This window comes from Ambystoma mexicanum, chromosome 10, assembly GCF_040938575.1.
Source record: "Ambystoma mexicanum isolate Mex_15411 chromosome 10, UKY_AmexF1_1, whole genome shotgun sequence".
Classification (NCBI taxonomy): Eukaryota; Metazoa; Chordata; class Amphibia; order Caudata; family Ambystomatidae; genus Ambystoma; species Ambystoma mexicanum.
In genome coordinates, this window is record NC_090932.1 from 1027434804 (window position 1) to 1027462053 (window position 27250).

Genomic DNA, 27250 nt, shown 5'->3' on the forward strand with positions numbered 1-27250 from the left:
TGTGCACTAGCCCCCACCTTGTATAATTTGTTTATGTTCGACTTTGGGGGTATTTTCAAAGAAAAAATGAATGCCTTTCCGAACAATTGGGCCATACAAGGTGGGATGGATCTGGTATGCGGATTAAATTATAATCATGGATAATACCTATGGGGTATTTGCAATAGTGCTGCAGCCCTCTGTGAGTATGCTAAATTAATGGCCTTACCATTAATCTGGCTCTCACTGTTGTAAAAAAATATCTATACCCTGCCCGCTTGGAATTATAAAGAAAGTTACCAGTTATAAATATCTTGGTCAAGAGATCTGTGGGGAGAAAAAGAAAATGAATTCCTTAGAGCAATGCAGAAAAAGAACTAAAGTAATGGCAACATTAACAGCTGTTAAGGCTTTCTCTAAAAAATAAATGCGAGATTTAGTTTACTGGGAATCATTAATCTATACAAGCAAAAATTGGTTGCTATTTTTTGTACATGCATTGGAAGCTTCGTACTGTGACTGGTCTAACTAATTGGGCAGATGTGATGGAGAAGACTACTTGGTCCCTCCAATTATACGCCAGTACAGGCCATTCGGCTTGAAATGGGGTTGATCTCAATATCTGCACAACTTGAATATAATAGGGCCAAACTTTATATTAAGATAATGTATGCACGGCAAGGCATGTTGTTATATATCCTAGGTGAAGGTTTGAGGGGCAGAAATATGGTGGCTCTGAATACCTGCCAAAAGAAAAATCAGGATCTCTTTGAGAGAATTGCATTTACCCCAAAATGGGAATATGGTGAGGGGGTGGTTTTGAAGGCCCTGAAAAACTCACTAGAAAAGTGGGATTGGGTTAGTAGCAATGATAGGGTTGCAGAATATAGCTCCCTATCTACATATGCTAAATCACCCTTTCGAAGGGATTTGGCCTCATTCCAAACCGGGTGTTAAGGGGTTAACGGTACCGTAAAAGGTGCCGGCGCCATTAAACCCTTAACGCCTGATTACGAGGCCCCTTTGTGGGTTGCACTTTAAAGCCAGCTTTAAGCAGGCGTTAAAAAACCAACCAGCAAAGGGACCTAGGAGCTAATTACGGCACCGTAATTTACGGTGCCGTAATTAGCGCCTTCCCCATTCCCATTGAGCCCTATGGGCCAAAAATGGGAATGGGGAAGGGCCATGGCGGCATGGGGAATTACTGCCCCGCCAACCTCGGAATGAGGTGGTAATTCCCCATTCCGCCCATTGTGTCCTCCGACATATTCCTTATCTTTGATAATACGTTTCCAGCTTGATGGCCTCGGAAATGTTTTCTGTAGAGGGCGCTGCGCGTCGACGTCCGCCGAGTCGATGTCCCTCGACGGCCACCGTATCGGCGCCGACGTTACCATGCCCATAAATAGCCACACGCAGCGTCCGTTGCTCAGTTCCGTTTTTCCGCGCTTCTTGGGGCCTCGGAACATCGTTGCTCAGTTCAGTCAGATAATCTAATCTACAATCTACTCATATCAACTCGTTCTCGATGGCTTCTTCATCGGAACCGACAACGCCGCGATCCGGCTTCAAAAAATGTCGAGACTGCGGTAAAAAAATGTCGATAACGGATCCACACAGGATCTGCTTGTGGTGCTTGGGAGCCGAGCACCATTGTTCGGAGTGTGAGTACCTCATGTCCATGACGGCGAATGCCTTGAAGCAGCGTAAGGGGAAGCTCGAGAGAGGTAAGTCAGTAAAAAGCAAAACCTCCTCGAAAGTTTCTTCGGTCGAGGCATTCATCTCCTCGCTGTTGAAAACATTCCCATTCTAGATCGCGAAGTAGCTCCCACCATTCGTCGCGATCAAGACACTCAAAGAAGAGACGTCGAAGATCCCTTTCCTCGTCGTCTTCTGTTTCCCCAGAAAGGGTCTCCTGCCCCACAAAACACAGCTCTCAGGCTGAGTGGGAGGAATTCAGGAAGAAAATGTTAAGCGTCTTCGAGAAAGCAGCCTCGTCCCCCTCGAAGACAGCTGAGCGTGATACCCCGGGTGAAAAACCCAAAAAATCAAAACGCCGCGAGTCGCAGCACCCGGCGAAACATTCCACTCGAGAGCGCCATCGGGTAAGAAGGCACCGTCTTCGACGCCGTTGTCGAAGATTCCTTCGACGCATGGGTCGGCGCCATCGATGCCGTTGTCGAAGGATTCTTCGACGCATCGGTCTATCGACTCGACGCCATCGTCGACGCCAACATCGACACCGATGAAAGAGAAGACCACGGCTACTCCACAGCCGATTCCAAGAACCTCCGGCACGACGCCGAGACCGTTGTCGATGTCCTCGAGTAGGATCCCGATCCTCTCGAGTTCTTCGAGGCCTCTTTCAGTTTTCTCGATGCCGTTTTCGGCGCCTTCGAAGCCTTTCACATCGGCGTCGACGACATCAACGTTTTCTCGCCCAATAATGACGAATTTGGCTCCTTCTGCCTTAGAAATGGGTTTTATACCATTTCAAAGATCAGAGTACCCTGGATTATCTTCAATTTATGAAGAAGGGGAAGATTCTGACCAGGAAACCTTCGAGTTGCAGAGGACCACACTACCTGTTTCAGAGGATTTCACCTCTGAGGAAAGAAGGTTGAAAGACCTACAGGAGTCATTACATAAGGCAAGTGGGCTGGACACTTCCCCAGAAGTGGATTTTGTTAAGCCAGACCCAGGGGAACAGGCCGAAACACCCTATAGAACCCTGATGGCAAGAATTATTGAATTCATGGGTTGGTCTGCGCCTTCGCCTGTTTTTCAACAGGATGACCTGACAGACATATTAGACAAAGGTCCACAGGAGGATCCTGTGGTCCCCTTCCATACAGCCTTACAAAGAAAAATTGCATCTAACTGGGAAACCCCTGAAGTTATCCCTGCTGTCAACAAAAGATTATCAGCCAAGTATAGGGTAGCTGCTGCTGACCCTGAATACTTATCGAAACACCCGACTCCAGAGAGTCTGGTGGTCCAAGCGGCAACTTCATCAAGCAGCAGGACCGCTTACCCTACTCTCCCACAGGATAGAGATGACAAGAGGTACGATTCTATGGCAAAGAAAGTCTTCTCTGCTTGTAGTATGGCGTTGAAGTCCATCAACGCCACCTGTACGCTCGCCAGGTTCAGTGACACACTGTGGGAGTGTGCTTCATCAGCGGCTGACTGCATACCCGAAGGAGAGGGGAAGGAAGCCTTCCTCAACATTATTAAAGATGGCAAGGATGCCATGTGCGAGTCACTTCAAACTGGCATCGATTCCGCTGACAGTATCAGCAGGGCCATGGCGGCAAGTACAACAATCCACAGGCATGCGTGGTTGCGAAAGTCTGGCTTCGCTCCAGATGTACAGGCCAGACTTTTGAATATGCCCTTTGACGGCTCTTCATTATTCGGAAAAAAGGCTGATGACAGTCTGGAAAAGTTTCAGACATCTAAAGCAGCAGCAAAATCTTTAGGAGCTTTTATCCGCCAAACTCCTTTTTGCCCCTCAGGAACCTCTGGGAGAGGAAAGTCCTTTCGCTATTATTCCGCATTCGGGAAAGGCAGAGGACAGCCGGCTCAAAGAGGCCAGAGAAGATCCACCTGAGGTGGACGGGTCAAAGGTACTAAGGCCGCAGCGGCAGCAGGTGCCTCTTTACCCTCGGCATCTGCATCAGCTGCCCCCAAACCACTCTGAGGTCTTTCCACACAAGACACCTGTAGGGGGCAGGTTAACTCACCATCTGACGGAATGGCAGGCTATAACGTCAGATGCTTGGGCATTGGAGACAGTTGCCCAGGGTTACTGCCTACCCTTTCTACACATTCCTCAGAGTCATCCACCGGGTAGCAGCTCTCTAAAAGTTCCAGATCCGCTCCTCTTGCAGGAAATTATAGACCTGCTAGAGAAAGGTGCCATAGAACCAGTACCTGTAGCGGACAGGAACAAGGGCTGGTACTCCCCCTACTTTCTCATACCAAAGAAGGACGGAGGACTGAGACCCATCCTGGACTTACAAGAATTGAACAAGTTCCTCAGGAAGGACAAGTTCAAGATGGTAATTCTCTCTCAGATCCTTCAGGCCCTCAAGCTCCAGGACTGGCTGGTATCTCTGGACCTTCAGGATGCTTATTTGCATGTGCCAATCCATCCCAAACACAGGAAATACCTGAGGTTCGCAATTGGCGACTCTCATTATCAATTTCGAGTTCTGCCATTTGGGCTGACCTCCGCCCCGAGGGTCTTCACCAAGCTAATGTTGGTAGTGGCTGCAAGTCTAAGGAGGGAAGGGATCCACGTCTACCCCAACCTAGATGATTGGCTGATCAGGGCTGTATCTTCGGAACAAGCTCAGACCCAGCTAGATTATGTCTGCCACTTCCTTCACAAACTGGGCTTCTCCCTCAATTTAAAGAAGTCACAGATGATACCATCAAAGAGACTCCAGTTCATTGGAGCGGTCCTGGACACTTCCCTGGGAAAAGCCTTGCCACCAGAGGTGAGGGCTCAAGATATTCTGCAGATGGTCAACAAGTTTCAAAATGCCCAACGTCTCCCAGCCTTTGACTTTTTGAGGTTGCTAGGCCTCATGGCGTCCTGCATCTTCCTTGTGCCACATGCTCGCCTGAGAATGAGATCTCTTCAGTGGGCACTGAGAACTCAGTGGTTGCAATTCTCAGGGAGAATGACAGATCTCCTCCGGATTCCGGACAAAGTAGCCTGCAACCTTCTATGGCGGGCCTATCCAGAGAACATCTTGAAATGAGAACTGTTTTGGCAACCATGGCCGGAGATAACAGTAGTCACATACGCCTCACTCACGGGGTGGGGAGCTCATGCCAACGACTTGACCATCAGCAGTCGTTGTTCTCCATCGGAGTCCAGACTACACATCAACCTATTGGAGCTGAGAGCGATCAGACTAGCGCTGAAAGCTTTCCTGCCATCAGTACAGGGGAGAAATGTCCTGATAATGACGGACAACACGGTGGCCATGCACTACCTCAGCAAAAGAGGAGGCGTAGGGTCACTGCCACTGTGCAGAGAGGCAATGCAGCTCTGGTTTTGGGCAATTCGAGAAGGAATTTCTCTATCGGCTGTCCACCTAGCCGGAGAGAAGAACTTGTCAGCGGATGCTCTGAGCTGGCAGAGCACAGTCTCCCACGAGTGGGAGCTAGCTCAGGAAGTCCTTCAAGAGATCTTCACCCTTTCGGGAACCCCTCAGGTGGATCTGTTCGCCACAAGCACCAACAAGAAGTGCGATCTGTTCTGTTCAAGGGAATTTCCCCCGAGAGGAACTCTAGGAGACGCGTTCGTAGTGGACTGGGAATTTCCACTCCTCTACGTGTTTCCACCAGTCCCTGTTATTCCTCAAATGATCAGGAGGTTGAGAAGATTCTGGAAAACCATGATCCTAATTGCCCCGGATTGGGCCAGGAGAACGTGATACCCGGACCTTCTAGATATGTCCATCTACCCTCCAATCCGTCTTCCACTCAAAGAGAATCGTCTCGCGCAGAAGGGAGGTCAGGTTCTCCATCCAGACATCAGAACCCTCAACCTTCACGCTTGGCTTATGAAAGGGTGAGGTACAAGGATTGGGATCTCCCTGACGACGTCATGGAGGTGTTGCTTTCGGCCAGAAGGCCAGCAACAAAGTCTTTATACCGCTGCCGTTGGAACAAATTTTGCAGCTGGTGTAGAGAAGGGAATATCGACCCTTTTTCATGTGGTACACCAACAGTGTTTTCCTTTCTACTCTACTTGGCAAACTCAGGCCTTCAAGTTGGCACTGTAAAAGGCTATCTCACAGCGCTTTCAATCTTCAAGCGCACTGCGGAGGAACCATCCTATTTCAAACTACCTCTAGTGATACAATTTCTCAAGGGATTAACTAATGTTTATCCTCAAACCATTCCAAGTTCCCTTATGGGACTTAAATTTAGTCTTAAACTTCCTAATGGGCACTCCATTCGAACCACTTCACTCTTGTTCGCTGAGATTTCTCACTTAAAACTGTCCTATTGGTAGCACTAACATCTACTAGGAGGGTGAGCGAGCTACAACCTCTCTCCTGTAAACCCCCACATACAATTTTCCACAAGGACAAAGTTGTCCTACAGGTGAAGCCTAATTTACTCCCAAAGGTGGTTTCTGAATTTCATATTACTCAGAAAATTACCTTACCTTCGTTCTACCCTCCTTCCCATCCGGGGAAAGAGGAAGAAAGACTACATAGGCTGGACCCAAGGTGAGCTCTCAGCTTTTACATCAGCAGAATGGCTAGGATCAGGCAAGCAGACCAACTGTGTTTGTAGGATACTCGTCACAAGTTGGGACTACCCATAACAAAACAAACCATTTCCAGGTGGATTATTTTGGCCATTCTGGAATGTTACAAACTGGCTGGGAAAGAGCCACCCCAAAATCTTAGGGCTCATTCAACCAGGGGTATTGCAGCCTCTTCAGCTCTCCAAAGAGGGGTACCGGTCAGAGACATATGTGCGGCTGCCACATGGTCGTCCGCACATACATTCACAACATTTTACAACCTGGATTCCTCCAGTAGTCAAGAGACCAGATTTAGCAAGGCCGTATTACATTCGGTCCATCCCTAAAGGGATACATAACATTCTTACTCCCACCTCCAATTGCATGCCACTGCTATGTGAGTCTATCAAAGATAAGGAATACGTCGGAGAACACAATCCCTTCGAAGAACAAGTTACTTCTTACCTTGTAACATTCTTTTTCGACGGGATGTTCCTCCGACGTATTCCTTATCGCCCCACCCATCCATCCCCGCAGTAATACTTCCCTTGTGGTTGCAGTTTACGCTCCTTCAAGGTCAATAACCAATTCAGGCATGACTTTTCTTATGCTACAAAACGGAACTGAGCAACGGACGCTGCGTGTGGCTATTTATGGGCATGGTGACGTCGGCGCCGATACGGTGGCCATCGAGGGACATCGACTCGGCGGACGTCGACACGCAGCGCCCTCTACAGAAAAAATTGCCGAGGCCAGCAAGCTGGAAACGTATTATCAAAGATAAGGAATACGTCGGAGGAACATCCCGTCGAAAGAACGTTACAAGGTAAGAAGTAACTTGTTCTTCTCTATAAGAAACCACAGATCTATTTAAAATGTCTGCCCTCAAAGTTAAATAGGAAAATATTCTTGCACATGAGGCTAAATCGTCTTGATGTTCTGGGTGTTCGGGGAGCTTGGCTGAAAATACCGGCTGAAAGGTGGCTGTGTAGATTGTGCTGTGAGGAAATGGAGGTTGAAACCATTAAACACATGTTTACCTGCAGTAAAAGTAAGAGAACTGTATATGAGAAATATTTTGCTAAGCATGATTATGGTATGACTTATATTGACAGTGAACATTTTTGACTCAGATATTTAGCAGGCTTGAACAGGAGCCTAATTATTGCCACTACTCAGATATGGAAGGTCGCGAGTTCTCGTTTTAGGGAGTTTGAAGAAAATGTTACGCTATTAGCTAAACTATGGGTACAGTGTGATCTTTTTCCTTTGCCTTGCCCTATGGTTAATGTGGGGAAAAAAAGAAACATTAAGTGTTTGTATATTAAGATGTGCATGTTCCTTTTACAGTGCTGTTTTAATATGTTTTTAGACATATGAGGATTTTTTCTTTTTTTATACATTATTGTGGAACTAATTTACACAGATATCATTCTGCTTTGTTATCATTATCTTTGTACATTTCTGTTTTTTAGTAATTCTTATTTAAAATCTGTAATTGTATCATTGCTGATGTCTGTATGTTTTCTTCTTTTCTATACGCTTTGTGAAAGGTTCTTTGAACTATAACACAATAATAAAAAAATTAAAAATAACTGTGCCAAGATGGAGCCTACATTTTGTGATGGGACCTGTCTTTGAAGTTAGTAACTATGGTTTGTAAGTTTAAGGTACCAGAAATGCATGTCCCCTAAAAGAACCCATCCATTGCTATTAATTGTGAGGTCGAAAGTCCAAAAAACTGCCATTCTGGCAAGTGATTTTTGCATTTTCCTTGTCCGTTTACTTGACTTTTTCCCGATGAGCCTAATCTGAGTTCTCCTTGGGAATGGAGAAGATTATGCTGCTGAGAGACCCAGAGCTTCTCAGAGTTCACTTAGGTACCCTGCTTTGACCTGCGAGAGACTGCGAGTGCCATATTGGTTGGTGGCAGAGTACCTAATTCTAGTTTGGCTCCAGGTGGTACCCTGGGCTTGACCTTACATAGCACACTGATTGAAATCCAGTAGAATATAGGTATCACTGCATATTATCCCCACCAAAAATATCGCCATATATATGGTCATCTGGAACGGCCATAGGCGATATTTTTGGGGGGGATCATTTTTGGGGTTTTTGGTAGCAGGGGTTGCAGGGTTGTCCCCCGCTCCTTTAAAAATAATGCAGGGATTGCAGGGGTGTCCCCCGCAGGTTCCATGCCTTAATATCGCCTCAAAAATATGGCAATATTTTTGTATGGTGATATGTTTCCGGGGATATTAACACATGGAACCAGAATATATTGGTGTCAGACCCAATTGGCCTGTGTTGGCGAATGTGAAATGCATGATGACATGCAGGTGACTTTACCCACCCAATCAGATTGAAAACTAGCCGGCAAGGATACAATGGATGACACTGATGTAGCATTATATGGGCGTTTCCTGACTAAGCCTTATTGCTGGGCCAGAGGATAGCTCAGGCGCAACGTGTTCGTCGAAAGCAAGCCAACTGAGTGCAACACAGGTTTGAATCCCTGTCCCGCGCTTAGAGACTAGTCCCCAGTGTTAAGCGTGTTATGAAAGATTAATTAACTAATGAATTGCTGATTCGGTGTTGGATTTGCCAAGGTAAGACTGGTGTGAAAAGGTGCTTTGTACATCCCAACCCAAAGCCTGGGAAAAGATCTGGCAGCCTTTAGTTTTGACCATCTGAGAGAACTCATTGGAAGAAGAAGGACCTTTCTGTAGGCGTGGCTTACTTTGGCCCATGTTTAACATTGTATCCTGTGGATTCTGGAATGTTGGTGAACAAGGCAGCAGCTTAAACCAACTGCTCCTGCTCCCTCCCAGCCTATGGATAATTAATATTGGAAATTGAGAAAAATGAATCCTGCGCTGATATCAAAGAAGAAGATTGAGATCCCTGACAACCCCAACTCCAAAAAAGCTAAACAAGGGGAGAAGATGGGTGAGAGTTCAGAGAATGGTGACATGTATGCACTGCTTCTCCAGATTGCCCAGGATGTGAAGGAAATGAAGGTTACCCTCAGTGAATTGTCCTCTCAAGTCGGTCACCTGGAGAATAGAGTCACCAAAGTGGAAGCAGAAAATACAACCTTGGCCACGGAGGTTGCAGGGAGTTATAGGGCCTACGAGGAGTTGAGATATGAAGTTTCTGATTTGAAGAGGAGGAACCTGATGTTGGAGGCTGATCAAAGGAATTTGAACTTGCGCTTGCTGGGTGTGAGTGAAGACTCTGCTTTGGACAAAAACCTCGATCACAGAGTCAGAGGAGTACTGGAGGCAACTTTGGGTAACAACATCCTAAAAGAAATGGACATGGATTACTCCTTTAGAGCTGGTAAGCTGGTCCAGGCCGGAAAACTAAGACAGATCATCATGGTGATGTCCAGAGTGAGTGCAAAGGAAAGGATTTTAAAGGCTGCGAGAGAAAAAGGGAAACTTCTGCTAAATGGAGATCAATTGGCGATCTATCCAGATTTCCCTAAGGAAATAGTGGAAATGAGGAAGGCATTCAAAAGTGCAAAAGCTTTGGCACAAGAAAAAGGGATTAAAACTCTCCTGGTGAAACCAGCGACACTGAAGATATTTTTTGGATCAGGTGTCAAAACCACAGAAGATCCAGTTGAAGCTGAAAAGTGGCTGAGGGCTGGGGGTTTAAACTTGGATAATAGTATGGCAGATTGATGTGATACATGATGTATGAAGCTGTGAAGATGTAAGGTTACTTTTCTTTATTGATTGATTTTTTCCTGAAATTGTTAGATGGGAATTGGTTTGTTTAGGTATCAGAGCTTTATTAATGTTTCAATTATGCTGTAACGGTTTTTCGCTCGAGCGTAGGCTTGATGTGGGCTCGGATAATGGGTGCTTTACTCTACGGCAGTACGCGCTCTGTAGATTTTCTGTAGGTGATGGTGCTTGTTTTTTATTTGGACGGAGTGCCGGAGTGTCGTGCTGTCCGGAAATGGCGGCCGTGCGACACCCTTCGGAGTCTTGCCGGCAGCGGTGTGTTGGATTGGTGGATGCGGGTGACTGGCCACTGTTGACGCGCATTTGAGGTAAGGCGCAGTGGCGCTTTCTCCTTGGGGCCGCGGCGCGCATGTTCCGGGCAATACGCCTTGTTGCATGCTCACGTGTTTGGGGGGCACAGTGGGTGTAGAGGCTGGGGTGCATGTGTTGTGGCTGAGGGGAGGGGACTGCTCTTTGCACGGCTTTATCCCGGACTGCTGTGGTACGTTGATCGTATTGTATTGTTTCCATAGCCAGAATTAGATGAAGGAATGCCACGTTTGGGAGTATGCTGCCTAATGCTAATCCCCTGCACATGTAACAGTTGTTCTTGTCCTGGTTGCACACCCCTGACATGCTGAGTGGGGTGTATTTGACATGTACTTGTACTGTAATAACGAAGCCAACTGTATGCCATTACCATCACTGCATAAAGAAGGTGAGAGTTGTCACTACTAGGTACCTGGGGTTCCACTGTAGTCTACACCTTTTACTTTGCATGGGTACGTTTCCTTTCGTGCAGTAACGAAATCAGCTGTGAGAATGTAATAGATCCTGTCATCTAATGTGAACACTGATGAGGCCTATGGTTAGGATATGATTGTGCACCTCTGTCTACTTACCAAATCACAGACAGAATTTTCGATGAGGTTTTTTTGCAGTAATGCTTACGTTGGAGAGGGTGTGATTCCATTCTCAAAGCGCAATGAGTGATGTGCCAACACGTTATATCTGAAGTGCCCAGTTATACAGTACATTTGGATTAACACGGTGGAGGTTGCACTTTTGTGTCATGGAAGTCACGTGGGAGAATGTAGTGTCCAGGAAATACCGGAGATTCTGATTTTTATGCTTGGCAAGGTGAGTGGTAAGGCCACCGGGAAAGTCATGGATTGGTGTGTGACTGCCATGGAAAAGTTTAATGCTGTATCTGGCTTCTAATCTCATTTGGTAGGGTGCAGGGACACAGGTATTTTGCAACTCTCTATACACTTGCTCACACTTTCTAGTGATGATTCACGCTCAATTGCTCTGCATGCCCGCAGTAGTTGGGATTTGTGATGTTTAAACTGTTGGTTGTGACGGTAGGTGGATTAGTGTGATTCGTTGATGGTTATAATAAGAGAATTCAGGTTTTGTCTAGGCATGTGATTGACACAGGGTGTGGTATTTAGCGTTTTTGAGTAGGGGATGTTGCATCTATTCAGGAATGTTTTTATTTGTGCTTTCATTTGCTGGAGAGTTGTGGGAATTCGTTTAGACCAAATTGTATTTTTAACTTCATTTGAATTTGACCAAATGTGGTCTGTGGCACCCTTTATGGGCTTTCTTTCGGCTGACCTAAGGGAGGGGGGGGGGTAGACCCGTTCGGCGTGTAGCTGGAAGGGATGTTCTGGATGGTTGGGTGGTTCAAGCCCAGGAGTGTTTTTTTTATTTTTTATTTTATTTCTTTACTTGACTATAGGTTTAGGTAGTATTGTGTCTTGTGAATTCATTGCAAGGATTGGGAAACAGGATCTAGCAATGTCTTACACTTATCAGAGGAATTTCAGAGTGGTATCCTGGAATGTGAATGGTGCACATTGTGCTGTCAAGAGGAAGGTGATTTTGAGTAAACTAGGGGAGATGGGGTGGATGTCACGATGCTTCAGGAGACTCATTTGTTGGATGCGGATATAGATAAGTGGAAAAAGGAGTGGGTTGGTGATGTTTATGGTTCATCGTTCACTACTGGTTCTAGGGGTGTGTGTATTCTTTTTAGGAAGAATCTCCAGATCACTGGGGTGAAGTGTGTGAAGGATGGGGATGGAAGGCTAGTGTGTGTCACTGCACATATTCAGGATGCTCAGTATTGTTTCTGCAATATATATGCTCCGAATGGGGGTGATGGTAGTTTTTTTGTAGCTTTAACGCAAATGTTGCAGAATGTAAATGCGATTAATGTGATTTTGGGAGGGGACTTCAATGGGGTTTTAGAACCTGGACTTGATAAAAGTGTGGGGGGTGCGGACAATGCCAACGCTCTGAAAAGAACAGCATTAAAGAGACTAATTGATGAATGGAACCTCACAGATGTTTGGAGATTGCAAAACCCTTCTATGAGACAATATACTTTCTTCTCTGCAAGGCATAATGCTTTATCAAGAATTGACCTCCTTATGACCTCTGGCCTCTGTACACAATCATTACAAAGGGGTGACATCGGATCAATACTTGTTTCGCACCATGCTCCAATCTCCATAGACTTGCGATTGACCTTCCCGGTTCCTAGGTCTAACACCTGGCGGATGAATGTCTCCCTCTTGGACGACAATGAGATTGTGGACAAAATTGTTCAAGAGGCGAGATTCTTTATATCTGTGAATTGGACTGGTGAAGTCAGGGTGGAGTTTGTGTGGGAAGCCTTCAAATCATATATGCGAGGATTGTTGATTGGTTTGTCCAGCAAAAAGAAAAAAATGAGAGATGCAGAAGTGAAAAAGCTTACTGTGGACATTCAGGATCTTGAGAGAAATAATATGCAAAACTTTTCAGATGAGACTATAAAAATATTGAAGCAGAAAAGGAGACGATTGGAAGATTTGTATTCTTCGAAGGCTGAGTGGTTGCTTTTTAGAACCAAAAACAACTACTATGAAAAAGGTGAAAAATGTGATCGACTTCTGGCACATCGGTTGAGGGTTATGGACAGTGGCAGATCTGTCAATGCAGTGGAAAGACAGGATGGGTTGGTGACTTTTGATCCTGTGGAGATTAATGCAGCATTTCTGTCGTATTATAAAACCCTGTACTCTTCAGAGATAAACTTATCTGAGCGTACAATTGGTCAATTCATTGATGACTGCCATCTGAAGAAACTGAGTTTGGAATCCTTGGAGTGTATGGAAAGAGATTTGAATGTGGAGGATCTCAGGTTGGCTGCTTATGCGCTGAATTCTGGGAAGTGTCCAGGTCCGGATGGGCTACCAGCTGAACTTTTTAAAATTTTCCCAGAAGAGGTGTTTGCTTTGATGCTAGAGATGCTGCGCGCCTCTTTGAGGAATGGATGTCTTCCAAGTTCAACAAGACATGCTTCAATCTCCGTTTTTCTGAAGGAGGGACGAACACCAGTGAAAACTGGCAGCTATAGGCCGATAAGCTTATTGAACACGGACAACAAGATTTTCTCCAAGGCGTTAGCTTTGAGGATTGAGAATGCGCTGATGGATATCATATATGTAAGCCAATCTGGATTTGTAAAAGGCAGACATGTTTCAGAAAATGTGAGAAGATTGTTGCTGACATTATATGAAAGCAAAGAACACCATAATGATGTGGTGACGTTGTCCTTGGATGCTGAGAAAGCTTTTGACCGTATTGAATGGACATATCTTTTAAGTACATTGAAAGGCTTTGGTTTTGGAGATACCATGATCGGATGGATAAGACTGCTGTATTCCCGGCCGACTGCTTGTGTTCGGACTAATGGCATGGACTCTGGCCTTTTTGAACTTGGGAGAGGCACGAGGCAAGGCTGTCCACTGTCGCCGATTCTGTTTGTGATCGCCATGGAATTGCTGGCTGTGAGGATAAGAGAAGAGGATAGAATTGAGGGCGTACGCTTTGGTGCAGCCTCCCAGAAAGTTTGGTTGTATGCGGATGACATGCTGGTGGTGGTTCAGAATGTGGAGAGCTCCATTCCTGCTCTGATGGAGTTGATCAATGTGTTCAACAAGGTTTCTGGATACAAGATCAATTGGACCAAGTCGGAAGCGCTGCCGGCATCAACCACTTGCACTGTTTTGAAGATGCAGGGCTTTCCCTTTAAGTGGTGTCCGAATAAGATGAGATACCTTGGGATTTGGCTAACGAATGATGTCTCGAAAATAATGGATGTCAATATTACACATGTGATTCAATCTTTGGAGCTGGACCTGAAGAGATGGAGTGCACTTAAATTGAGTCTCTGGGGGAGAGTGAATGCCATCAAAATGACATCAACACCGCGAATCAACTATGTGCTCAGTGTGCTTCCCCTGGACGTGAAGAAGGGCCATTGGAGGAAAATTGAGAGTTTAATCCAGTCTTTTCTCTGGGAGAACAAACAGCCACGCCTCAGCTTGTGGAAATTACAGCTGCCCCAAGACTGTGGAGGTTTGGGGGTTCCTGACTTTGAGAATTATCATTTGGCCTTTGGAGCCAGGCATCTGGTTCCATTTATTGAAGATTCGGAGGATGTTTGGACGCTGGCAGAATCAAGTAGTTCTTCTCCGTTGCCACCTAGGGCCATACTGTCCACGGTGGATGGATCTGGTTATCGCTCATTTCCCCCGACAAGATTCCTGAGAACTTGTTGGAGGGAACTATGGAAGAAAAGTAAGCGCAAGGTATGTGATAATGATTACATCCCTATCTGGTTGAATCCAGGTATTTTGCTGAATGGGAGGCCGCTATTGTGGTTGAACTAGCTCCTGAGTGGTGTACTATGGTTGAGTGATCTGATGGAAGACGGCAAATGGATCAGCTATAGAAGACTTGCACAAATTAAAGATCTCAGAGACTGTACAATGGGTGAATACAGAAAATTGAGAGGTTTGCTGCGGAACCAGAGAACTGTTGATGGCGGTGGTTGGCAGTTATGGCTACCTGAATATAAGACATTAGGTGGTGTGGCGTCCAAAGTATATAGAAATCTGAGCCAACAGTACACGCCAGCAGAGGGGTTGTTAACTAAGTGGTCTGAGGTCCTTGGCTCTGATATGACTGTGGAGAGGTGGAGGTTTCTTTGTAAAAATGTAACTCTGACATCCATTAATCTTGGAGAACAATGCCGCCAAATCAAAATTCTTAATAGGGTGTTTTGGACTCCCCAGAGACTTTATGCGAGAGGGATGATTGACTCCGAGGCCTGTTGGAGGTGTAAGCATGATGTCCGCTCCTTTGAACACTTGATCTGGGACTGTTATGAACTGTGGACATTTTGGAGGAGTGTCACTGAGAAGATTAATGAGGTTCTATTGCTGCAAGAGGATTTTGATTATAACACTATCATCTTGGGTGAGGATGATAAAGTGGAAGATCTCACTTATCCACAGAAATGCTGGTTTTTTAGGGCTGCAAATTCTGCGAAAAAAATTGTTTTGAGAAAATGGAAATGTGATGAGAGGCCGACCTGTTCAGAATGGGTGGAGGACTTGAGGCAAGTGGCCAGAATTGAGAAGGTTATTCTTCGCAGGAACAAAAAGTTGAAATTGTTTGATGATATGTGGGGTGGGTATTTGGATGACATGTGATAATAAATTGGTCTGTTTTGCTTTTTAGATTCTGTGAAGGTTGGGGGTGGTTATGGAGTGTGGATTCTATGCAATGAGTTCTACGATTACAATGCTGATAAGTTTGTTGTTTGTATGTTTTCTATAAATTTCAATAAAATTAATAATAATAAAAAAAAAAAAACAAACATTGTATCCTGTGAAACCAATCACCTGCAAGTTTTATTTAGAAACAGTTGTGATGGTTGACGGAAAACTGATCCTAATGCTTGACTTGAGCCAATAGGCTAGACATGTGGACAAGCTAGCCCCTGTCGGCTAAACCTCTTGGTTAACATGCTGGTGACCCTGTGAATACCAGAGACCACTATCACCTCAAACAGTACAATTCTTTACATACCTGCAGCAGCAGGTAAGGTGCATTAAGAACTGTAACCGTGTTTGCACCTGCCTTTCTTGGAAATAGTGAAGTTCTGTCACCCCACATCCGTGTATAGATGGTGCCTTGGCTGCTGGACATAACTATACTCGGGAAAACTAAGGATGTTTGTGAAGTACTGCAAACCTGCTTAGAGGAGAGTGGTGACCGTAGGAGATTCTTGCTAACAATCCTCATGCCAGGCAACTCAATGAATACCACACAGGATACCTAACAAACACATTCTGGGTAGTGTGCAATTCATCAAACCCCCTTGGAGCATCATGTTGCCAACCATTGTCTTTCTGGGCACAGTGCAGCCCACCATTCTCCGCCTGGGCACCTCGCTGCCCCTCAAATACCTTCTGGGCTTCCTGATGCCTGTAAGCCCCCTGCAGAGACTCCACTGCCCTCAAGCAATTTCAAAGCACTCCTTTTCCCAACAAGTACTTAGTGGTGTCCTGCTGCACATCAAAGGCCGAGAAGTATCCTGCTATCCAATAATGAACCTGTTACGATCTATTTTTATGTCCGTTTCTCCTCCCTGTTTTCTGGGGTGAGAGGAGTTGACCAATAGATGAGGGAAACGTGTTTCCTGCAAGCGGTGCCTGCCTCTCTCACTGCTAGCAATTCCTTCAAAGGCAAGGGCAACTCTTAGTAGGATGGTTCAAGATAAATTGGCACCCTGGTAGGGGGTGCTGGATAATCAAGATGCTCAGAACACTAGCTGTATTGACCAATCCAAAGACTGCATTCCAAGCAACCTGTCAGCTGCGTTTCCACCACCCCTCACCGCCATTACCCTGATGTGCCTCCCTGCAGCCATGCCCATTTAGCACTGCAATCCCCACACATGGGTGCTAGATGTTTTTTTCTTATTTTACAAATGGCAAATCAATTTTTAACGGAGCCATCTGAGTCATAATTATATAGTCCCTTTTCTGTGTTGCTGATATAATTGACACCATTAATAAAAATGTCCTTTAGCAGCTTCCTAGATGCGCAGGCAAGACCCGTTTTCTCTCCATTTTAAAAATAAGAATGCAACTTTAGAACCTGCTTGAGGGGTTTGCGGGAAGTAATGGTGATGTCAAACGCCATGACAGGCTGACCTGCAGTGATGGCACCACCACGTTTGTGAAGAAAACCTTGCTTTGCTTGCGCCCTTAACTTGGGTGGCTGACCCTTTTTTCAGCAGGATCAGCCTGCTACCGAGGGTGGGGGCGGGGGTTTTATCACCTCTATATAACATGTATCGCATTCAATATGGGAATGTCCACACAAAATGGTTATCAAGCATAATACTTTATCTTCTGTGAAGGTAAGTCAAATGTTGTTCATGTTGCAGGTAAGTGAAGTTTGAGAAAAATTCCTTTCAGTGCTCAACAGTCATGACCCTAGCAGTTAGTGCAACTGCCAATATCAAGTGTGAAGCAGATAGTTTGCTTCCCAGATTTTGGTGTTGGTACCCCACGGGTGCCTTCAAATCAATATTTGCTCAGTCATTCTCTTATAGGAGGGAATGGGAGAGATGTACACGCTTCTGACTGAGACAGGCTTCTGATGCTCCAGTACTGCCAATTATTCATGTAGGCCCAATGCTAAAGAAAGGGCCAATCCCTTAGATCTGCAGTCGAGGTCAGGCAGGCGTGGTTGCCTGTGATTGTAGACTGGGAAAACCTTGGTACTTGTCAGAGGTCAACACGCAGTCATTCTCTGAGTGAATGGGGAAGATAAGAGTAGAATCCAGCCTTCCTATCCAAAGCTGTTGGTGCCTTTCCTACCTGCATAGGAAAGCACGTTTGACATTCAGCTGCAGTACAAGTGGTAAAAAGCCAGTGATTTTATTAGGATTACCATTTGTCTGAGGCTTCTGCTTTGTGTTTGTTTATTTTTATATAGCAATTTAAAAGATTCTAGACCATCTTTGTGGATGCCTCCCTTTTTGGCCAGTAAATCCTTGGAGACTTTATACTAACGCAACACATTATTTATAAATGTATGTATCTTTTTGTAACACACAACATGCATAAAATAGAACTGCTTCAGTGCGCCAGGAGAAGGTAGGGACGAGGAGGATGATACAAAAAGATGGCACTTAGCACAACGGTCGAGTGACCCAGAGGCTACCTGTCCTACAGAGCTGCGGTCCTGTAGGGAGTCCTATAGCTGCTTGCAGTGTTCAAGGAGTTCTGTTAGATGTGGTCAGTGGCAAGGTGAAACTCTCCTAGTAGCCTAGGTACCCATTCCCATAGTGGGATGGGGGGTGGGTATTCTGAGAGGCCCCCCTATTATAGTGAACAGGGAAAGGACACTAGCAATCTAGCCAAACTCTGCCAAGGCGGTGTAGCAGAACAGTGAGGCTCGGGAGGGTGCGAGAGTGGTCATGGGGTACAATGAGACAAACATACAAAGCACTCTAATCATTCAAGTGAGACAGAAGATGTACAAAAATATACAATTATTTATAGGCTTTTGAATACACAAAGCAATGAAAACCTTAAGTAAGTAATGTTGCACGACTACTATTGTGTATGTGTGTGTGTCAATAGGAATAAAGTTAGAAGCAACACTGTAAGTAACTGTGAATAGTAAAGCAGGTGAGAAACAGAGCAAATACCAATTTAGAACCAGTTGGAGACCAATTAAAACACCCACAGGAAAACCTAGATTAAGGTCCACCATTTCTTAATGAGTCCAGGTCTGCTTGGAATTGGGGCCTACTGGCTGAAGGTCACCAATTACACAATATGTACTTCATGGAGGGTTTACTATGTGAATCGTGCATAAGAGTTCCCAAAGGCAATGGCTGAGGATAAATGTTCCCAAATTAGAATTTAAAAGGTAAGTAAAGTTCTATCCCAACCCCACCACTCTAGGGGAAGCCCAAGGTGGGGGATCTTTGACCACCACCAATCTTAGTCAGGCAAGGGAGAGATGGGGCTAGGACTTTACACACATGCAGCCCTGTGGTGCTAGGGTGGGAAGGAATAGGTATGCAAACTCGCCCCCTTACTCCGATTTCATCAGCAACCACTTCAGGGTTTCCCTGAATTCTCTCGACCCACTTAGCTTCTAGGTTTGTTCTGGTTGAGGGAAGTCCAGGGGCCACAGGTGCAGAGATAATTTATGTCATCTGAATTGGGCCTGGCTAGTCAGATGTTCTGGACTCTTGACTAGACTGTTCCGTAGACTGGACAGCAGGACACTCTTGGCATTACAAAATGAATACCGCAACAGAGCAGGTAACCTCCACGACACAAAGAAGGCAGTTTGTAGTAGTCACCATAATCAGGCGGCGATCCTTGTGGCAAGAACAAAGAGGCAGGCCCTGCACTGCTTCTATTCGGTCAGAAAGACTAGCTGTATAGACAGGTGTCTTTCCACAACTTGAAGATCTGCAGAGTTCCAAGGTTGGACTTGGAATGGTGAGTTGTACAGCGAGGTAACCCTGGAGAGAGCTGGTTGTACTATTGGGTGCGCCAGGGAAACTTCCATAGGCTCAGCAGGCATGGCTCTTTGAGCAGGGGCTGGGACAGGTTGTTTCCACTAGTCCAGGGGACAAAGCACCAACCAATTACTTCTGCAGATCAGGAGAGAGGAGCTATGCTTTACCGGATTTGGCTGGAGATAATGCTGGTTGGCCGAACCGGTTGTTCTCAGGTCATTAGCAGGCTGCACTTCTTTGTAGGGGTCTTGGCTCCAATGATGATTTGTCGAATGGCTGCAGGAGTCCTCCTTTTATTCAAGATTTGAACAGGAGTCGCCCCAATCCCACCAGTGGGAAGGATGTCCACCATTCTAACTGGCAGGGGCTGTCTAATTACGGAGAGCCTCTGGCTGCCATATCTGTCCAGCAACAGGCACACTTTGGCTTGGATCTGGACTGGGTCCAGACAAACATAACCCCCATATCCGGCCAAACGCACAGACCGCCACTTTTCACGAAAAGGTCTTTCAGTATATGGTCATTCCAGACCCGGGAGGGCAGCAAAAAGGCCAAGGCACAAAAGGCTGACGGACAGGCGAAAATCTTGTGACGCAGCCATTTTTGAGTATATGCTACTCTAAATGGCATTATGCAATAAAATGCAAAAGTGTATGCGAGAAGTAAACAATATGGTAGAAAAACATCTTCTGCCACCAGCTCATCCTGGACACATTGTCTCTGAAACACCAAAGTTGCAAAGGAAAAGGTTATAGAGACACAAACTGACCTGACCCCACGTCATGGTAAGGTGACGTGTGCAGTTTAAAAATAACGATTTCCACTAAGGGAGACAGGATCTCCCAGTACCTACAGTCTTAGGGACTGATCAGTCCCCCCACAAAAAGTGAGCAAAAGCAAGGTGAGTAAAACTGGGGGCTGTCAGGATGCAGACAATAGCAAAATGATAGGGTGCCCCATTGAAGTCTATGGGAGGAAAACAGTAAAAAGTTTTCTATCCAACCTTCTCTCCTCTCGAACCCTCTCCAACCTCCCCATCCGACCATCTCCCCTCTCCAGTCTAACCTTGAAGTCCTCTCCCAGTCCCTTACAGATCCCCTCCCAGCACCCTTCATACTTGTCCTCCTTTGCACCCACATATAAAACTCTAGAGCTGCAGCAAATTCTTATTAAAGACCATCATCCCCTTTTGTTTATAGTTTCCTATTTGCACAGTGCTGACACACCATGGCCCCTCTCTTTGCACCTTCTCCAAACTCTCCCTACCTCCCATATTCTAAGTAAAGTCAGCCTGCTGTCTTCTGTCACGTGCAGTCATTCAACTATACAGCAGTGAAAACCTATTGGCATTGTCCCAGCTTGTTTATCCTTCCCATACATACACTGGCAGAAATGGACATTGTGATGTTAACGCCATTATTTTACATTCAGGAATACTGCATTATTAATGCTAAATTGTTTGGTTGGCTATTGGCTAGACCACATAGTTGCAACCTAGTAAGGTATCTTCTGTTTGCATGTATATTTGCCTGTTAACTTTAAAAACGGTCAGCAAAATATCCAAAGATCAATCCAGCCTTCATTCACATTACTTTTGCTAGCTTTATTATGTGGTCTCCCCATGATCAAATAAAAAATGCCTCCACGCCTTCTTCCCGAGCTGTTTCTTACTCTTGGACAGTGTCGCTTTATAGACCACTTTAAAGAAAAATCTACACATGAAAATGTTTGCCCTTATTTCTCGTTTTGCTCTTATCCCCGGCAGGAAGCTAGCGGCATTCCCAGGGTATCATCACAACAGGAGCCAGTGGCGAGTTGCGTGCCCCATCGCTATGCCCAAGAAGTGAGCTTGCAGTGCACTTTGCCTCCCGGGCAGTACCGTGTGATCCCATCCACCTACCATCCTGGCCAAGAGGCAGACTTCACTCTCACTCTGGCAACTAGAATAGAAAGGTAAGGGAGGGGGGACATGTTGGCTTTTCCCGGGGAAGAAGGTTACTTATGAATGATGTCTAAGGTTAATGTAAACCACTAGATCATGTGTTCAACTTGACCATTGCTTCTATGACTGCAGTCCCGTTTTCTGGAAACTGTTCGGCGGGCACTTTGGGCCTTTTGATATCGAAACTAGGGGATGTTGAGCAAGTCCACTGGTCCTGTTTCTTTGTGCCTGTTGACACTATGAACAGTCACTCCAACTACTTGCCTGCCTTGGGTGTTCCGGGGTCCTCCAACATTGTGGCCATTTTCACAAAGTCCATTCCTGCAACTGCCTGTGTCTAACTTTTAATAGTGGAACCTGAGTCTGTGTTTGCTATATGCGGTCTCCCTAAAAGACTAGGGTGTTTAAGTTTTGCATTGATTCTAGGACTGCCACTGCATCAAGCCCATTGTTCCCTATGAGAGAAATGTGAGTAATATATGTGGTAGGGCCAGGGATCTGACCCCATCAAGGAGGAATAGGGACCTTCTCCAGCATGGGGTCTGGCATGGAGTCACATGCTCATGAATATTCCCCGTCGTCAGGCTGGGAATCCTCGGTAAAGAAAAAATCAGTTTACTTTTCATTTCTGAACTTTCTCCTAACAACCAATCACTGAGCTCTGCATCATACTGCCCCCATCTAATTACTGCCCTCTACCTAAGCCCCTCCGCTGACAGCCATCTTCAGATTTGATTTGAACCGCACGTTCAAGTGTTGGAAGTCCTCGTGCTTAGCTCTCGAGCTTTTTTCTGTTTTCGCTTTTTGGAAGGGTTTTACTCAATTTTTTGGTCAATCGAGCACCTGTGCTCCGTCGATCAACCTTCCGATTAACGGGGGCCCGTTTTTTGGATTTTTCAATTCCCCTCAAGGGCAAATTTCGTCCAGTTTCTTTGTGGAGGCTTCCAGAAGATTCTTCAAGGCCTACACCACGTGGATCATGGCGGACGAGTAGAAGAAATTGTCTCTTTTCAAGCTTTGTACCGACTGCGGAATGTATAAATGGATGATAAACATTCCCAATGCCTTTACTGCATATACCTGACGCACAAGGAGGAAGATTGTGCGTTTTGCCGTGAGCTCGGGACTTGCACAATGAAGGATCATCGTAGACGGCTGAAGAAATGGCTTCAGGTCAAGGCCTCTGCACCGGGTGGGTCCCAGGAGCATGCCTCTCCCGGATTCGGGAATGCTGAGCGGGCTTCTAAGTCCTTTGAGGGCACCCCTCCTGCGGGGGCCCAACAAAAGGCTAGGCACTGCGAGTCCACTGACACTGGGAGCGCTGTTGTGGCGCGCTCCTCAGCGGCTAGGGCGCGTCCGACATCCCCAGCGACTTCAGTCACAAGTCAGCGCTCAGGATCGTCATCCAAGAGGAAGTCGGACCATCCGGGCAAACTCAAGGTGGCCCCGGAGGCAGCAAAGGAGATGGCCAAGACCGACCTGCCGGAGAAGGCCAAGGGGGACCGAGGCTCTGACCCTCCCCCTAAGGAGAAGGCCAAGCAGGACAAGGCGTCCGGGACGACCAAGAAGCAGGACAAGGGACTGGTCCTGACCGTGAAGGCCCAGGTACACTCAACGAAGGCTCCGCCTTCCATCGAGGTGGTGGTGGCGTCCCTCTCGAAGGCCGTGGAGGCAGACCCGCAGGGCGCACCCCCAACGGCAACAGTGTCCCGCCCAGCCTGGAGAGAGTCTTCTTTCCATCCCATAGTGTGAATCAAAAATGCAACTCCAGGAGGAGGCGCTAATCTGGCCCCACGTTGTTGCGACAATTGTTGGTGTGCCAAATCACTAAGGGGGGTGGTGCAAACTGTGTTACTGCCAAATTGCTATGGGACACACACACAGCAAACCAAACGCTAGGAAATGACACAAAATGAGATAACAATAACATCAGACAAAAACAAACAAAACCGAATAGATTCAACAATAAAAACTTTATTCATGCATAGCACTGCACGATAAAAAACACTACTAGCAAAACGAATTTGCAACGCCATAGCATGGGTGCAATCTACAATGGATGCAATTTACAATTGCCTCTTTTCTGGCTTCTATGCAAGCAGCCTAATAACAAGTCATGGCTAATAGCAACAATGCTGCCTAGTAACAATGTGTGACTAACAGCAACATGTAACAAGCTATTTGTCAGCAAGTTCCATCGTCAGAATTTCTCTCACTCTCCCCACACACATTGGGACTCTCTAATGAGACAATCCCTGCTCCCCCGATGATCTCCCCTTCAATCAGTGTGTCAAAACCTCTCTAGTGTTTGTGCAAATCTTCCACGTGTCAGTAGGCCTCAATCTCAATCAGCAATCAGCAATACTCACCTATGCAGGAACAAGCTCCCAGCCTCATCTCGCTAGCCAGGTCTGCTCCCAACGAACTGCTCATCTCTCCCAGACAGCCAGCTCCCAGCAAGACTGGCACAGGGCCGCTTTGCTTGGCCCCTCAGCAATTTGGTCTCCTGCCAACTGCTCTCCCAGTTTGCTCGATCTGCATCAATCAGCAAGTCCAACTGCTCTGCATCCCTATCGGTCTGCGTCTGCTGGTGTCATCCCAAAATGCCCCCAAGTCGGTTCTCGAACTCTGCTCTCCATCTAAATCCGATCTAATTCTAATTCTGCTCAAAGCATGTTCACGTCTATAGTGTCAAATGACGTACATACGTCCCTATGGTAACATGTCAAAACTCCTAGCTAAGCTTTCTCTAAATCAAGCAAGCGCCAAGAAGTCTGGATACGTATGCAAATGTCTCTAAGTGACTGTGACATTCAAGGAACAGGATGGAACTGCATTTCATAACTGCATCTTTCTGTCTGCGCACATGGCATCTATTGTGAAATTCCTCTCATCCTCCCATTCTCAGCTAAAGTCTTCTCTACCGAAAAGGCCTGTGCAAGCCCTCCTGCCATATCCCTCCCACCTTTCTGCTGTCTGCTCAGACAACCAAGGCCTGATAAGCCAGGCCGTCTCATTCCGTTCTACTAGGGCAAAGGCAAACTCTCTCTGCCTGCCTTTGTGTTTACATTCTTTCTCACAGTGTGTATCACAATAAACTTGCGCAGAGTGGAGCTGCTAAATGTGTCATTCAGAATGACTTAGAGAGCCATTTCATGCTCTATAGTGCCTAGCTGCATTTCTCTTCAACCTAAGCACTACATAAAGTGGATCAATGTACATTATAAGTGCATGCAAATGTTTGTCTCCAATTCAAACATGGCAACATCACATCTAAGCAAACCCTTCACATGATAGGGCCTATTTCTCTGGCATATGCATGGTCAACATAATGTGGCATAACAATGTGGATAAATGTGGCTGAATCTAATGTGGATGAATGGATAACTAATGTGTCACTAATATAAATGAATGATGGATGAATGAATTACTAATGATAACTCATAACAGGCAAGCATAATATCTGGCTTTACAATCTCTCCTTTTATCATAAAATAATTCATTCCAGATACAGATCTCTAATAAGATAGTCAGGCAGATAGTCAAAACATGGCATTCTAAAACAAGTCGCTAAATTCTCAGAAAGGATTCTAACATGGACATTTCAATGGTGCGTACTAAACCCAAGCTCTCTATCAGTGTCAAATCCCAAAGCCCAAATGTATAGCTGCAAGCGTGTCAGAATTCAAATGGCATATCAAACTAAGCAAGTTCACTTCGGCATATTTCTCTAATGGCAACTCATTGCAGCGATCTAAGTAGCAATTGCAATAGTGTCATGCCAAACATGGCATTCACTCTACAAGCAGATGTATTCAAAACGAAAATAAAGCATGGCATCAATGCATGGCAAACATGTGTACTGTGGGCATCACGTTGAATTCAATTTCAATGTGACAAGCACACAATTACAATATTTCACTTTTAAAGTGCACAGGTGACAAAGTGACAAGGTGTCAAACAATCAGTACAGTTCAGGTCATACAACTCATACATTCAGTTCATGCACTCCTCATGGACCCAGCGTATTCCCAACTTCATGTCAGTCTGTGGACAAATCATTCAGGTTGTAGCCAAACAGTATGTGTGCCCTCACATCTCTGCAAAGTGTCAATCAATGCGGATCAGTGCCAAAAGGTGTAGCAAATCAGTGTTCAGCAAAGGAGTGTCAACAAAGCAATGTCAACAAAAGAATGTTCAGCAAAGGATGGGCATCAACGCATAGCCCATAACAAAACAGTAGTGGTGTTCCAGCATAGCAAACGGAACCCATGTGTGTCCTCGCAAGCGGACTGTCTTCAGTGACTATTTCTGGAGCCTCATTGCATAGGCCCACTCATGCAAACGATGATTCATTGGAGCAAAACATGCTCACTGCATTGCAAACAATCGTTGGTGCCAATCAAACCAGATTCTCAAACACTTCTCCAGGTCTATCCTTTTGATACCGAGCGTATCAATTGCGGTTTTTCAGCACCATTCAGATGGCAACTCTCAAGTAGCAATGGCACATCATATAGGCCAAAGATTCAGATCAGAACTCTGCTCACTCCAGCATATCGGCTCTCTCCCACCATGCCATGTCCCTGCCTCTTCCAAATGAGGGACTGGTCAGCGTTGGTATCTGTTGAGTGCTGATTTCAAAGCACTATGGTGTCGACACAATGACCTCTTGCTCGCTCCCACAAGAGCCAAAGACCTCACCTCAAATCAAAATATCATCACAGCGGGAACAATGCGTTACCAGAGCCTGTCTTCCCGCTCATTTGCATTTACTCCGTTCCCTAGCCCTCAAGCCTGTGACCTCTCGTCTTCTGGGTCACAAGGTAAAGGCATTCAGTGCAGATTGCATACTTCAGTCACTGCAGATTTCAAAGCAGCACACAAAACGAACTTGGCAAATGCTGAAACAATTTGGTAAAGGATGCTGCAGGTTGTCGATTCTCACAACAGTCAGGCTCTTCCTATAGCAAATCAAACTGCCTGGATGTCGGCCAGTAAGACGATCCCACGTACTTCTCAGAACAGAACCAATAACAAAGCTTGCTGCTGTTCTCTGTGGCAAAGGGTAGGTGTCAAATGTCATGGTCAGCCATCACGAATCTCGAACAGACGGTCATCAAGGTCTGGTCATGCGATGAGGCAATCGGTCACGGTCTGGAAGTCTCGTCTCCCTCTCCAGGTGTCATACAAGGAAAGACAAAAGTGCAGGTATCAGTTCTCAATTTATCAGGATTTCATTCAAGCAAAAAACAAAGCAGCATTCTCATTGCACTGCTGCATAACTAGGTCTAAACTGTGTGTCTTTCTATAAAAAAAAAACATCAATACTAAGATCTCGGTGCCTGCAAGGGTCTGCCTACATGAAGCATTGTGCCTTCATGTTCTCTGCAAAACGCATATTCTCTGCCCATCCCTGTCTATCTCATAACAAAAGATAACAAACCATTTCAAATAATTCGAACAATGCAAGGTTGCAACCCACTCTGTGTCATCTACTAAAGCCATAGTTCTCTCCCCTTTCAACATTAAAAAGTCACTACATTGACGACCTTCATGTTGGCAATACAACTGGATTTCACTCAAAGGCACTCCGTGTCCTGCATATACATTCCTCTTCAGTTTTAGTAAGCATTCAGTGTTTTCTTGGCCTACTTCAAAACAGCAGTCTGCAAAAATCGCGCACTTCAGTGGCTTGCCTAATCTATCATAAACACCAGTTCTCTCAATGTGTTCTCTCGACAATGTAAAAACATTCAAAGAATTCTGCATTTCAAAACACCCCAGTGTGGCACGATTCACTATGCTCACTCCCAGTCTGACTTCTAAACAAATTGCAAAGCTGTCAGGCAAAACAGTATTCTCCTTTCCCCAGGTAGGCCAAATGATGCTGTCAAAAATTCTGTCATGACATTTCACAT

The 27250-nt window shown here is 45.7% G+C and overlaps 1 protein-coding gene across 3 annotated transcripts in view; it reads left to right on the forward strand.

The window, feature by feature from the left end:
• The window catches only part of CAPN10 (calpain 10), a 431781-nt gene that overhangs the window by 350106 nt on the left and 54425 nt on the right, over window positions 1–27250 (forward strand). For all 3 annotated transcript variants that reach the window (XM_069618844.1, XM_069618843.1, XM_069618842.1), the window contains exon 10: window positions 21153–21340. In XM_069618844.1, coding sequence (XP_069474945.1) covers window positions 21153–21340 — 188 coding nt within the window. The remainder of the gene's footprint in view (window positions 1–21152; window positions 21341–27250) is intronic.